The sequence below is a fragment of the Tursiops truncatus genome, chromosome 19 (genome assembly GCF_011762595.2).
Source record: "Tursiops truncatus isolate mTurTru1 chromosome 19, mTurTru1.mat.Y, whole genome shotgun sequence".
Taxonomy (NCBI): Eukaryota; Metazoa; Chordata; class Mammalia; order Artiodactyla; family Delphinidae; genus Tursiops; species Tursiops truncatus.
In genome coordinates this window covers 1,818,256-1,832,666 of record NC_047052.1, presented here as the reverse complement: position 1 = coordinate 1,832,666, position 14,411 = coordinate 1,818,256, and the positions used below count along the sequence as shown (strand labels likewise).

General features: G+C 52.4%; 1 protein-coding gene across 17 annotated transcripts in view; it reads right to left on the bottom strand.

The window, feature by feature from the left end:
- KLHDC4 (kelch domain containing 4) overlaps nucleotides 1–14,411 on the bottom strand; it is an 81,733-nt gene that overhangs the window by 57,294 nt on the left and 10,028 nt on the right. For 5 of the 17 annotated variants that reach the window (XR_012328095.1, XR_012328096.1, XR_012328094.1 and 2 more), the window contains exons 1-6: nucleotides 12,129–12,976; nucleotides 10,284–10,375; nucleotides 10,062–10,109; nucleotides 7,538–7,616; nucleotides 6,865–6,963; nucleotides 1,290–1,426 (exon numbers count right to left, since the gene is read on the bottom strand). Coding sequence is in view for 10 of the 17 variants with exons in the window: in XM_073796306.1 (XP_073652407.1) it covers nucleotides 1,290–1,426; nucleotides 6,865–6,963; nucleotides 7,538–7,616; nucleotides 10,062–10,109; nucleotides 10,284–10,375; nucleotides 12,129–12,248 (575 nt within the window). In the remaining 7 variants the exon portion in view is untranslated. The other 12 variants (XM_033846335.2, XM_073796308.1, XM_073796311.1 and 9 more) reach the window with 12 other exon arrangements.

Genomic DNA, 14,411 nt, shown 5'->3' with positions numbered 1-14,411 from the left:
TCAAGAACCGATTCGCCAGAAGTGAACAAAGACATAACAACTGGATTTTAAAAACAATAACTGAAGCAAAGCAAGAAAGACAAAAAAGGGCACATGCTCTGGGCCTGAACACTCTTTAAATTATGGGGAAAATGAAAATGACTAGGTCTCAACATACACACAATGAAATCAATTTTTAACATGAAAAGTTCTCAGTTGCCACGCCTTTCCCAAAGCAAGTAAGACAAGCAGATGCAGGCGGCGCTCGGGAGAGCGCACCAGGCTCACCCCGGGTCCCACCTTACTAGCACTGCTCTCCAGAGCTTCCCCGGCAGCTGAGCGGGCTTGGGAATCTCCGAGCACCTTCCAGTCACTCTCACGGTCAACTCTTTACACGTTAGTCCAACACTCCAGGCTGGAAGCCGATCTGAGCAGGCCACAGCCGGGTGTTCACGGGCTCCTAAAAGGCCCCTCAGGGGACCACGGAGCACACCCTCCAGAGACCTCCCTCGGATGCAAGTCCCGGGACCTGACAGCAGCCCTGCACCCCCCCCCGAATTCCACTCCGCTGAGGCGAGGAGCCTGAACTAATGCCCCAGAGCCACGCGTGCACCCCACGAGGGCAAAGCCACTGCCTCCACTTTCAGTCCGTCATGCTACTAGGCTTCTTCTTGTACATAATTTATACGCAGACACACCGTCCGTCTCTCTACAGAGTCAGGTGTGTGGCTCTGGCCATGGAGACTGCAGGGGTGAACGTGACAACCACACGTCAATGTCACCGCCAGAAGCAGGAATCGAGCACCAACGATGGCCGAGCCTGCTTTATTCAACAGTGACATAAAGGCTTCCCTGTCCTTCCTCTTATACGCTCCACTATTCCTATGTCAAGCGGACCTAGCCGGATACTTCATCTCAGTGACACGGCACTCCACGGGCAGCAAGATGAAACCCAGAGCTGCCTCTGGGGCGATAAACGGACAGGAGAACTGCAGGAAAACATGATCAGTGTTGACGCTGACGAGGGGAGGGAGGACCAGGAAAACGAGCCCAGATGCGGCGCTGGTCCCAGAGACCCTGGCAATGCCTTCCACGAAGCCAGATGTCAGGTAGCCGGCACCGGGCCGGGCCGCTCCGCGAAGGGGAAGCTCCTCCCCCACTTTGGTCACCAGCCAGACTGGTCTCCCAGGCGGGGCAACCGCGCTCCTCGGAGGCCTGGAATTATCCTACGAGAGCCGACCCCGTCACTGTGAACCCCAGACGCCGGCACGGGGCAGGGGCGGGCCCAGGGGTCACGCTCCTCACCTTACCTGACTTGCTCCCATGTCCTGGTGGCCAAATGCAGGACCCAGAGGTCCCTGTAGTGGTAGAAGTGCTCTCCGTCGGGAGAGGCAAACTCCCCGCCAAAGATCCACAGCTGTCCGCCGCCCTGGGGCACCACCACCGCCTGTTGAGAGAAGGGCGACAGGTCAGGGCACAGCCATACAGCTCTCGGGGAAAACCGGAGCCCCTCCCCCAGAACACCCGGTGCCAAGCCCTGACCTCGTCTTCAAATGCCTGCCCCGTCAGGTCCTTCTCGCATCCTGCCCTGCTGTGGTTCTGCTGAAGGCCCAGGACTCACAGGCCACGTGGGAACCAGGCAGGACCGCCTGGGCTGACAGAGCCACACAAGCCATTGGTGGGTCAGCCCGCCCCGAGAGTCCCCAGCCCTGGGCCCAGACAGCGAAGGAGGCAACTGGGCCTGTCCTTCACACCAAGGGGGTGCGGGACGGGAACCCGTCGAGGGGCCGTCTGGCCAGGGGCTCACATGCAGTGCCAACGGCAGCAGGCACAGTGTGGCCGGGGCAGGGGAACTGGATCGGGGGCAGCTGGACACCAGGTGCTCCAAAGCAGCCCGTGTGAATGCCTCCTGCCCTCGCAAACCGCCACGGGCAAGCACACAGTGGGCGGTCAGATGGTGGTTCCCAGAAGGCCCGCCCCGGGCACCCTCCGAGCACCCTGGGGCTTGCACTGCAGTGTGGTCCTTCGCTTAATTAAGCTTAACGCTGCAGAACTGCAGCTCCATCACCGATGCTGCTCCTGTCCTGGACTAACTGGAGGGTCCTGGTGACACACTTAGGGTGATGTGCCCCCCCCACCATTTTCACTCAGTCTTGTGCATCCTCTCAGGACTGACCTATCGAGACAAGCCAGCTTCCTAGGACTCTAGAACCCCAGTAATTATAAAGCAAGAAACTGACCACTTCAAATCTTTAAACCAGACATGAGGATTAGCTCAGGCCCAAACCTAACACGTTTTTTTGAGCTTAATGAAGTTTAGGTAGTACTTTCACGCTACGCAATACAATGTAGTTTTGAAATATCCTATTATAGAAGCTACTGAACGTCCCAGGATAACACCACAGATAATGCATTAACTGGGAAGAACAGTACAGGGAGAATATATGTATATATACGTACACATGCACATATGTGCAGACACACGTATACACACGTATGTACGTGTACAGTCCAACTAAGATGAAATGCATAGAAATATGCATCACAGGTGCAGAGAAAAGATGCAGAAAATATAAATTAGGAGTTCTGGAAGAATGGACAATGGACTTACTCTGCTTTCATTATCTTCATTTTTTTTTCCACAATGAATATTTATTACTTACATAATCAGTTTTCAGAGCCATTCTTAAAAAATGAAGTCAAACTCCAGGCAAGAAAAAAGACTGTGACCAGAGTGTGTCTCCCACGTCCCATCACAGGCAGAACTCTGGGGACGACACGAAGGTGGATTATGGGCAGTGATCTGAAGGCTCTGTATTAACCTCCTCCTCAAAGACCATAAACACCAAGAAAGAGCTAACATACTACTCAAGAGAAGATGCAAACTATAGGGCCAGGCATACAACTTCCACTTCTGCCCAGGCTCAGCCATCAGCACCATGCCAGCCCTCCCACTGTAAACAAGGAGGAAACTGGACAAAACCCATGAAGCACGACAGCCAGACAGCACGACGTGCAGGACCGCGACCCTGAGACACGGTAAACGGGCAAGGTCAGCCCTCCGACCCCACAGGCAGTTTCACACCCTCGTGGCCCTGCTGAGCTGAGGAAACAGAAGCCAGAGCTCCAGGATGCGGAGGCAGCTGGAATTTGCAGGGCCGAGCACCTGACGTCTGGCTGGGTTCCCCCGGAGCCCATAGACACTAAGCTGCACGTGTGCAGACTGAGACCACCCGAGGCCGGGCACACGGTGGGGACCATCACTGTGAGGCTGAAAACTTGAAAACGACCTGAGCTCACAGGGGGCTCGGAGACAGACAAGTTCCAACCAGAGGGATAGGTGCCACTGAATACCCAGGGCGTTCGCTAGAGACCCCAGCAAGGCCACGCCATAGAGCTACCATTCTTCAGAGAGCCTCCAAAGGCTCATGGTGATCTGCACGAGGCTGAGCCACCTACCAGAACGAAACTCATCACCTGTTGATGAATGAAAACAAACGCAGACAGTCAACCCTCCAGCGGCCCTTTGCTGAATGGCGTCATGCTCACGGCAGGAGGGGTCTCGGCGTCCCAAACACCACCCACTTTACTAGCGTGACACAGACTGAGGACGCTGTCTCCTTGTGGGCCAGGCTGAAGCTACAGAAGGCATCACAACCACTGTTGACAGAGAAGGAGTATGAAGACCCCAGTGGAATGCTGTGAATACGAAGACATGTGAGAATCTGCAAAGACAAGAACTGCCCTAGTGCTCAGGGATGTACCTCAGCTTTGGGGCTTGCCCAGGCTTCCCTAAGATCTTCTTTTGCATCCACAAAGTCTATCATCTAACCACACAGTTCCAGCAGAAAGACGTGACCCACATCAACAAGGTTGGTCGATACAAAGAGACCCAGAAATGATACAGATGAGAGAATCAGCAGACAAACACTTGAAAAGTTATAAATATGTCCAAAGACTCAGAAGAAAACATGAACATAATAAACAAACATATAAACAACCAACATTCCCTGGATCTAACAGAGGCAAAGCACCGCCCAGAGACCAAAGTAGGACGGCACTGCTCCCCATACCAGGCAGGGCTGTCCTAGCCAGCATCTACTTTGCTACTTGTCCCACGAGGCTGTATGCTTCCCAGGTGTTTGGGTTTCTGTATTGTTGTCTTAACTGGAATAAAAATCATGTCTAGAAAACCTTAACTTCACAACTCTCTCTCCAAAGATCAAAAAAAAAAGGCACAACGGAGTCCAAACAACATACAGACTCTGAATGGATTCTGACATCAGCCACACAGGTCAGCTTTGTGAAAGCCAAGTCCTAAAGCGTGCCAGGCCATCAGGACCAAAGGAAACACAAACTATGGGGCATCACCAAGAACGGCAAACGTGTCTTTTTTGCCGCTGCATCCCAGCCCTGCTAGAGTGCCTTGCCTGTTAAAGATGCTCAGACTTTCCCAAGGAACAAGTCTGCAACACCTTCTCGGATGGACGGCAACGAAGCTGTGACTGAGCTGGAGGAAAACACTCTCTGCAGCTCTCGTGGGCACTGTCAGTGCAATTCTGCTCGCCAGGAACAGGCACTTTGTAAACACTAACTCTTCTACATAAACGGCTTACTGCTCACGCTTGCACCAAGCCCGATGAGAACAGAGGTGACTTTTTTTTAACCATACGGAACCTTCTGTTCTACTGTATGAGAGAATGCATTTTGTTTCAAGTGAGTTTAGTTAGTCATTGCTTGGGGAGAAACAAACCATCAGGCAAGTAACAAAATGTGAACTCCGTCTGTGCCCGCACCTCCCACTCCCCCACCCCTCAATCCTCAACAGTCCCGTCAGCCCATCCAGGCAGGAGCGTCTGGACACTCTCCCCAAGGGAGGGTGCCGGGAGGGGAGCACCTGCCAAGGCCTGACAGGTGAGGCTGACAGGTCGTCGTCAGGCACACCTTCAACGGGCCTCGTGACCCTTTCCCTTCTCCCACTGGCTGTATTCATTTCAGAAAAGGCCACTGGACTCTCAAATTACATGCTAAAATAACTTAACCACTGGACCGCCAGGGAAGTCCCGGGTTAAGACTCCACGCTCCCAATGCAGGGAGCACGGGTTCAATCCCTGGTTGGGGAACTAAAATCCCACAAGCCACACAGCACAGCTAAATGAACGAATGAATGAATGAACAAAATAAAATAACCCCCCAAATATCTAGAGGGAAAAGACAGAACGAAGGGTCCACGTATAAGCTTTCTCTTTCTATTCATTTTACCCCTAACTGATTCAAGATAAAGAACGTGGCTTCTATCATCACATTCATAACCTAGTCCATCATGAGGAAAAAACTTTTTTAAATATTTATTTATCTATTTATTTGGCTGCACCGGGTCTCAGTTGCAGCACGTGGGATCTAGTTCCCTAACCAGGGATCAAACCCGGGCCCCCTGTGTTGGGAGCACGGAGTCTTAACCACTGGACCACCAGGGAAGTCCCATGAGGAAATTTTTAAGTCTCAGAACTTAACATAGTAGAATCTGAACTGTAATGACCTTTAGGCAAAAGACTTTATAAGCAATTATCTGTTTTCCACAGCCCCGATTTGTTGTGAAATTCACAGAGTAAACAGCAAGCCAACCTTATCTACAGGGATAACATTAAATAAGCCTCAGACCCATAAAGTACTCACAAGATGTACATCCAAACCGGAGCCTGCCCAAGTAACTTACTTAAAACTCTCAGAGACTTTTCTCAGAAATCTCAATGACACTAATTCTTCAGGGACAGAGTTAATAACTGATTAAAACGGATAAGAAAATGAACATCAAAGAAGCACCTCAGCCTGCGTTCCTGGGGCCCAGGAACTGGAGAGGCGTTGAGTGGGGAGCGCTCCCCACCGGATGGGCCGGGATGGGACAGGACAGGACTAAGTGCTTGGCCTGGAGGCCTGGGGTGGATGCATTCTCAGAACTGGAGAGGGCTCCGGCGAATGCACTAGAACTTATCAAGATCCATTTATTAGCCTTACTAAGGTGTAGTTTTTATATCAGAAAGCAGTGCATGCCTCTCTTCCAGAAGATGAACCAGTCCAAATGCCTGCAAGCCCGGCTATGCACGAGACGTCCATGCAGTTCAGGCAGTCAGCTCCCCTTCACAGACCCCATTTCAATCGGGAGGCTATTCTGAGCACAGGATTAGAAAAAAGAGAACCACACACTGTGGAGGGATGTTTCAGTCGTGCCGCAGTAGGCTGACACTGGCGAGGTATCACTCTTTCAGATTATCTTTTGAGCCCCAACACTGTCCCGGGTACAATAATGAACAAGAAAGACCAATGCCTGTCCTCGTGGAGCGTACGACTGTGGAACCATGAAACCAGGACTCCTTCCCTGGTAAGTCATCGGCTCTGACGGAGCTCGCTGGGGTGAGCGGAAACGAGCTGAAAGCATGCCGACCTGGCGCTGCTCCCTCAGCGTCCCTGGGCACGACTCACTTCACTCTGCAGTAGCTACTTTCTGTAACCACTGACACCTTCCGTTCTGTCTTCTTGTTTCCATCTCTCTGGTCACCAGATCTTGGGCCTGTGGGAGCCTCTCTCACTCAAATACAGGAGCCTTTTCCTGACTGCTCCACGCCAGGCACCACGTCGGTATTTTTACCTAGCTTCACACCACCTGCAGGAGCAGGAGTTCATCTCCAGCCTCACAGGTGAAGGCTGAGGGTGAAGCAGCTCAGAAACAAGGCCAAGTTGGAGGCGGCAGAGTGAGGACCAGGGGCAAGGTCCAGCGTCTCCATACCAGGCTGCCCGCCATTACCAGCTCTAAAGGTCTGTTGTGGAATCCTGAGCCAGAGCCCCAGCGAGAGAGGAGGGGAGGCTGATGGCCATGCGGACACGTACCTGGTGAGCACAACGCCTCGGAGGTGGGTTGGGGATTTCGACTTTAGTCCAGGCGTCCTTCCTGATGTTGTAGACGTAGAGTTCATTATATACAAAAGTCTGCAGAAAGGAAGGGGTACTTTAGCATCACGAATGGTGCTTCCACACAAGCGACAGCAAGTGGAAGGTAGGATCTCAATCACTAGCTCTCCCCAGGAAACGTGTTTTCTAAGGCTGGTCCCTGGACCCTTCAGGGTGATGACACAATGACAAAGACCATCTCTGGACCGCCACACAGGGAAGGCGAACTCAGGATTTTGGAACTGTTTCATCTATAGCTCTGAAACCCAGGGCTTTCTGGTCTGCTCAAGAATAAAAATTACAGGTTTTACAATTTATCAATTGCTCTGCAATTTATCAGCACTTTCCCTACTCAGACACCTCTGGAAACCCATCATGAGGAAGAACAGCAGGGTACTGGCCCACCTCACGCAGGCGGTAAGAGGCGTGACCCTAAAGGTCCCTAAAGGACCCTGGTGGCTTGTCAAGGACCATGGCCCAGGCCAGTCCTGACATGCAGACACACAGGAGGGGAGTTCAAGGACCATGAATATCTGATATCAGCCTAAAATGAAGTTTCCTCTAAATGAGACCCATGAAAACTTGGAGGGAAAGAAGAAAATATATACGTAACTTTTTGGCCATTGAAATATTCACCTCCGAAAAGGATTAATTCTTCTTTCTCAGGATGAGCAGAGAGTGAGGCATTTAACCTGCAAGAGACACAAGCAGCAGCTCAACACAAAATCAAACCACGTGACGCCCAAACTGAGAGCTGTTCTCCTTTCCAGCAGAGGGCTTCCCCACCAGGGACATGCCTGTCCTAACCTTCTGTGAAAGAGAAGCCTGGCACTGAGGACAGAAGCTGAGGCACCACCCTTAAAAGCAGCCTCAGCGTCAAGACACTAACACCCCGGCTCAGTCTCCTACGAGGGCAGGGGCTACTCACACAGCGTTTGGCTGAAAATCAGCAGCAGCGGGAAGTCCAGGGGCTCCTATTCATGTGCCAATTTTCCAGACCTGTTCTGTTTTAAAGGTCTATCCTCTTAAATCACAATCTAAACTGTTCTAAGAAGTCCAGTATTGAAGCATTTCAATATACAACCCAGATCCCTTCCATCTAGAAAATGCAAATACTTTTCTACTTACTTCACACACGAGGACAAGGGAATAGCCATAAGGGAATTATAAGTAGGTCCTGACCATTGCAGCAGGAAGTAATGAAGAGTATGGTGACTGAGAGGGAAAATACCCTTCTTGCAGAAACCCTTAGAGCGGCATTCCCCAAGGTGCCCTCCACCACGTTAATCCCACAGGATGCTTCTCAAAGGGCAAAGGGTTTCAAGGTCAGGGAAGTCTGGGAAATCTGAAAACTGTTTTTCTCCTGGGGATTTAATGTAGACAGAGACGTTCTATAGGCTGAGAAACTCTGCAGTCACACCCTCAAGTCAAGATAGTGCACCCCTGGGCTCTGGTACAACCAAGCACCTCATCCTCACGTCCCCATTAAACTACCTCTGAGCCAAGACGTGGGGACGTACACACTTAAACTTGGTAACTTTCCTGGCTTTTCCCCCGTAATGCGATAGAGAGGTGGAGGTGAGAAGGTACTAAGGTTACCACCGAAACGTCTGCATCCCAGTAGATCTCAGCTCCAACTGCTCCCTTCTGCCAGGAAGCTTCCCAGCTGACCCATGGAACTGCCGATGTCTCACATCATATTGTGACATTACACCTGGCCTTTTTGGGCAGCATACTTTAGGAAAAATGTCATCCAAAAAAAGTCAACCCACATTCTAAGTGAATTCCCTCAGGGGTGCTGCACCGATAAAGCCTCAAAGGTCTCAAGGACTCATCTGCTTCAACAATTCAGATGAAAACATCCGCCTACCGTGTGTGACTCTTATGCTTGGCCTCAACGATAACATGATAAATACAAGGAAAATAATAGCAGATTCCTAACGGAATTTAAGAGCCAAAGAATAAGAAGGATCTGCAACTTTGGGAGCAGTTGCAAAGTCGCTTGTGTCTGCTCAGGGGTAAGCACACTGCTCCCAACCCTGAACAGGTAATGATCGCATGTCGGGGGCGAAGTCGTGGGATTCGGGGCCATGCCCTGCACCCACCGAAGCAGGGGGGCACTCTTACCACCTGCCTTCCTGACGTGCTAGACCAAGGCCTCCACTCAGGCCTGAGGGAAACAAAGCAAATCATTTCTCAACTGATCAAGACAGCCCCGGATGCTCGTGCAGTTAAGGCATTCCCCCTTCTCCAAAGGACACGGCATCTCCTTATCAGGGTCACTCAGCCTCCCTGGGCTCCTAGCTTGATGCACTCCGTGTCCAGCCTCTGCTCTGCCAGGAGCAAGTGTAAGAACTATGGAGCCTGAATCCCTGGATCAAATTAGAGAACTGGCATTCCGGAGCCAAGGGGACGAGAAGAAAGGAGCAAGAAGCCAGTGAAAACCACAGCCTGGGGCTTCCCTGGTAGTGCAGTTGTTAAGAATCCACCTGCCAATGCAGGGGACACAGGTTCGAGACCTGGTCCGGGAAGATCCCACATGCTACAGAGCAACTAAACCCGTGCGCCACAACTACTCAGCCTGCACTCTAGAGTCCGCAAGCCACAACTACTGAGCCCGCGAGGTGCAACTACTGGAGCCCACGCGCCTAGAGCCTGTGTTCGGCAACAAGAGAAGCCACCTTAATGAGAGGACTGCACACCGCAATGAAGAGTAGCCTCCACTCTCTGCAACTAGAGAAAGCCCGCGCATAGCAACGAAAACCCAATGCAGCCTAAAATTAATTAATTATTTTTTTAAAAAACAAAAGAAACCCCACAGCCTGCTCCTTCCACAGGGTCTCAAATCCTACAAAAGATGCTGGAGCTCCTCACATAAACTACAAACCCACCTAAAATGGCTAACAGACAGTTTACGCTTAATGGTCACACTTTTCACACGAGAATTTGAAAGCATCATGAACGAACACAGCAAAAAACTATCATGATTTTAAGTTTCGCACCGTGATGGGCCTTTAGAAACCTAAGAAGCAAGGAGAAGCTCACGGACTGCCCACAGACTGTCACCGGGTGGCGAGCAACCCAGCCCACACAACCTCCCTCACTGGCAGAGCAGCTGAGCCAGGAGACCTCCTCACCGGGTTTCTCCACGACAATGAAGCTGAGCTGCCTCGCTCCCATTCTTCCTAAGCGGAAGTGAAAAAAAGGTTTTGTGGGAGCTGACCTGGCGGGTTTTCATGATGAAACTGTCCCAAGTGCCCGGTTACTTATGAAAACACAGTGCCTACTTCAAGCACTTTTCCAACCTATACCAGAAGACTTCAGGTCAGAAGCTACACTGGAGAGTCAGTGCTGCTTACCTTGGAGAAGGTGGGGAGCAGGGTGTCTCCACGATCCGAGTCTTTCTGGCATCGAGAGCCTGGAAGTGGGCTATGAGGGCTTCGAGGTCCTCCTGTAGACAGACAAGCCACCACATGTGAGACGTTTGCTTAAACCCCATCACGTGGCCAGATGCCTGGGCCAGCTTTCCCCAGCCCTCTGACCTGACCGGGGTCCAGTCACATCCGTGAATTACAACTTGTTTCTCCCATTTCAAACACACAGAACCTGACACATGCGCAAATGCTCAGGGCCTGACCTGCCCGCGCACGGCATGTGCATCATCTCCTTCCAAACTCTCACCCCGCCCCCCAAGGCCTTCCTCTCAGACAAGCCCACCCAACTTCACGCCAACACCTTCAGCCAGCCCTGGAAACCCAGGCCTGGGCTACCGCACCAGCCTGCTTTGCTGTCTGCAGAGCGGGGTCTGATGTTTCCTTGTTCACTTATTTATTTTGTTGCCACCTCCCTCCCACCAACATAACAAAACATAAGCTCCAAAGGAACCAGACGTGTCGGTCTGCTTAGAACGGCGCCTGCGCGGTGGGCGCCCGACCTCTATCAGCTGCAGCCAATCCGTGTACGAAGGCCTCCACCTTCACAGAAGGACCGCAGAAACCAATTTAGATGTTAAGGCGCCAATTTCCGTGCACAGCTGGGTAGCATTGGCACTCAGTCTTCCCGCCCTCAGTCCCTGCATTTACAGTAGTGCCGCCCACCCCGCAGTGATGCGTGATGTCTGTCACGGGAAAGTCTTCCATCCTTCTCTTCAATGCTCGGCCCAGCACTTTGCTCATGCTGACACCTGGCATCTGTCCCCCCCATCCTTCCTCCCATCCCACCCCACCCCACCTCACACTACCCCGGCTCTCCTTCCCAGGCTCCACATTCTGCAGGGCCTGAAAGCAGGTCTTCCAGACCCTTCTCCCTCCCTCGCCTGCCTCACGTCCCACCCCACCTCCTCACTCTCCCAGCCGCACTGGCTTCCTCTCAGCTCCTTTCCTCAGAGCATCACACCCCCGGGCCTGAACAGCCACCTGCAACCCCGCCCCCACCGTGTGTACCCCCTTCACCTTCCCGAAGGCAGCCACTCTCTGGAACGGAGGGCTCGTTACTCTCACACCATCTCTCTATACTTTTACTACACGTTATGTATCCCTAAACTACGTACGTTGTTGTTTTAGGTTTTTCAATTCCATGTAAATGTTATCGTACTGAACATTCCCCTGCAACTTGCTTTTCTGCTTAACACTGCTGAAAGAAAGCTCTGATGCCCTGAACCCGTTCGTCATCATGGTGGCGGAGCTACATGGCTTCTGCACCATCCAGCTGCTGCTGAACACCTGGGTCAACTCCAAAATGTTCTTTTTTACAAGAAATACTACCTCGGCCGTTCTAGTACCTGTCTTTGTGTAGCTGGGGGTAATTTTTCCAAAGTAAACTTTTAGGTGGGTAACTGCTAGGTTGTAGCTTCCACTTTTCTAGGTATTGACAAATTAGAACCCAACTGGCTCTACCAATTTTCACCTTCGCAGGAGTCCACAAAAACACCCATCATCCTGCTACTCCTACGTGTAATTAGGTACTCAAGATAAGTTCTGAACCGCTGCACCCTTACAGGAAGACGTGCGTGGAGAAATGACTGCTGGGGCCTCAGTAAGCTCAGAGCTTCCAGTCCACTGTCACTCACCCGAGAAATTGTCTTCCTTAAAGGGAGAAGGGAAGACGGGAACAAGGTGGGAGGAAGGCGTGGCTACGACGAGCAGCGGCAGGCCTGGAGGGAGAGCTGCTGTATCAGTCCTGGGGCGAGTGGCACTGACACCCACCTGGCTAGGCCGGCAGGAAGCATCAAACCCCGTCACGCGAGGGCAGGCACGAGCACGGTGTCTCTGGTTGGGAGCAGGCCTCGTCGACCCCTTAGTTAGCAGCACAGGCTCTGCCGTCATGTAACTGAGCAGGACCCTATGAAGCCTTCCGGGAACAAGAAACCGCCCCCCCCCCCCCCCCCCGCCAACATGTCCTCTGCCTGCCTCTTGTCTGTAGAAAAACTTTAGCCTCCTAGGCCTTCCCGAGTTCCAAAGAATAAATTTAATCAGAGAAGGGAGAAAATGCAGAAACAAGAAAAAGAGTCAAGGAGGACAAAATAATAATGGTTTGATCTTAAAGTCAAGGACCTTTAGTCCCTCCTCAACAGCTGCATTTGATACTCTGCGCCATGTCCTGTGAGCTGTTTCGCAGATATGGAAACCCTCACCAGGTGGAAGAAGTTAACTGCGTGCTGCCACCGGAATGCAGACCCCAGACGGGCTGGAAACAGGTTAATGATGTTGACGCCCGATGACCTCACCACCAACCAACAAGAAGAATGTCCACAAGCTGATCACACAGCCCACAGCACCCCCTCCCTGACCCTGTCTTTAAAAATCTTCCCTAAAAGCCTTCAGGGAGGTCGGGTCTTTTAAGCACCAGCTGCCTGGACTCCTTACTGGGCACCTGCAATAAACCCCACAGTTTCCCTCACCACAACCCAGGGTCTGTAGGTTGGCTTTGCTGCGTGCAGGCAAGGGGACCCAACTTTGGTTCGGTGGCTGTCGGGTGACTCGCTTCAACCCCCACCTCCTCCACATCTCGCCAGTTAATCCAGCAGCCGCTCCCCATGCCCGCACGTTGAACAAATCTCACCAGATTAAAACAAGGTCCAGAAGCCAGGTAAGCTTCCCTCCTACCACTCTAAGGCAGCACTTCTCAAGCGGCTGAGCATCACAATCACGGGGCCGAGGGGCTGGGACAGGGCAGGTCTGGTAGCACAGGCAGCCTAGTCTGGGAAAGCCTCTGCAAGGTGACAGCAAGCTGAAAGATGAAAAGGAACCAGTGTAGAAGAATGTATTTGGGGTTGAGGTGCAGAAAGAAGGTGGCATATCTGAGACACAGCACAGAGTTGTGTGGCTGGAGGGAAGTGAGCCCAGGTGATGTAGGTCTCCCCAGCAGGGTGAAGAGATGGAGCTTCAATAGGACAGTTTAGAAGGGGAGGAATCTGCGCGACAGCCACTTGCAGGTGTCAACCAGCTATCTGAGACATGAGTTCTGCACTGGGCAGAACTCCAAGTTGTCCCCCAAGACCACTCGCTTAGTCCCCCTGCCAAAAAATGATAGGAGACAGGGAGAGAAAAAGCTCAACCCCATTATTTGACAGATGAGGAAATGGAGACACGAATGCCTTAGGAAGAAAAGGGACAAGGGTATGTGGTTAAGAGCTCTGGATCAGGGACACCCGGTCAAATTCCAGCTCCAAGCCACCTCACAGCTGTGTGACCCTGAGCTGCGTGTAACCTGTTAGCTTCTGACTTCCTGTCAGATGGGGACGCCAAAGTTACCTAACTCAATTGGTTGTAAGAATTAAAGCCCAGAGAGCACAATGCCTGGCACGCAGCAAACACTCATTAACCACTATAAACCGCCCCGGGTTAGGGAGCCCGTGAACAACAGTCAATTAAGAGCAGAGAGCTCTCCTCTAAGCTCAGCACATGTGTACACACTTCTAAAGATAGAGAGAAAGAGGGGGAGAGAGTAAGCGGGGGAGGGAGGGAGAAGGAGAGACAGAGACGGAGAGAGACACAGAGAACTGTTTTGGAACGCCCCACAGTTCCACTTACTTATTCCACTGACGCTCACTGCTCAGGGCTGCCGCGAGGATCACGTACCCTCTTTTAAAGCCGAGGGCTGAGGCTTGCAGAGGCGCGCCCGCTCAGCCCGGCCCCTCCCAGCGCCCAGCACAGGGGGCCCGGCTACGCACGAGACCCGGGACGAAGGAGGCCAGCCCGCCTTCCGGCCCCGCTCACCTCCTCCTTCCGCGAGCGCTTGGACACCTTCTTCTCCATCTTGGCGGCCGTCTTCTCCGCCCCGCGGCCCTTCTTCTCTTTCTTGCCCTTTTTGCCCATCGCGCCCGGTCAGAGGAGATGCCGGGACGCCTGCAAGTCTCGAGCGGCGCGCAGCGCGCAAAATATACGTGCTAGGCGGCGCGCGGAAAGCGCGTCACTTCCGGTCCTCCCCCCCACAGCGCGCTTCCGAGAGCGTGGGCGGAGCGGGCGGGGCGGGCGGGCCTTGGCCCG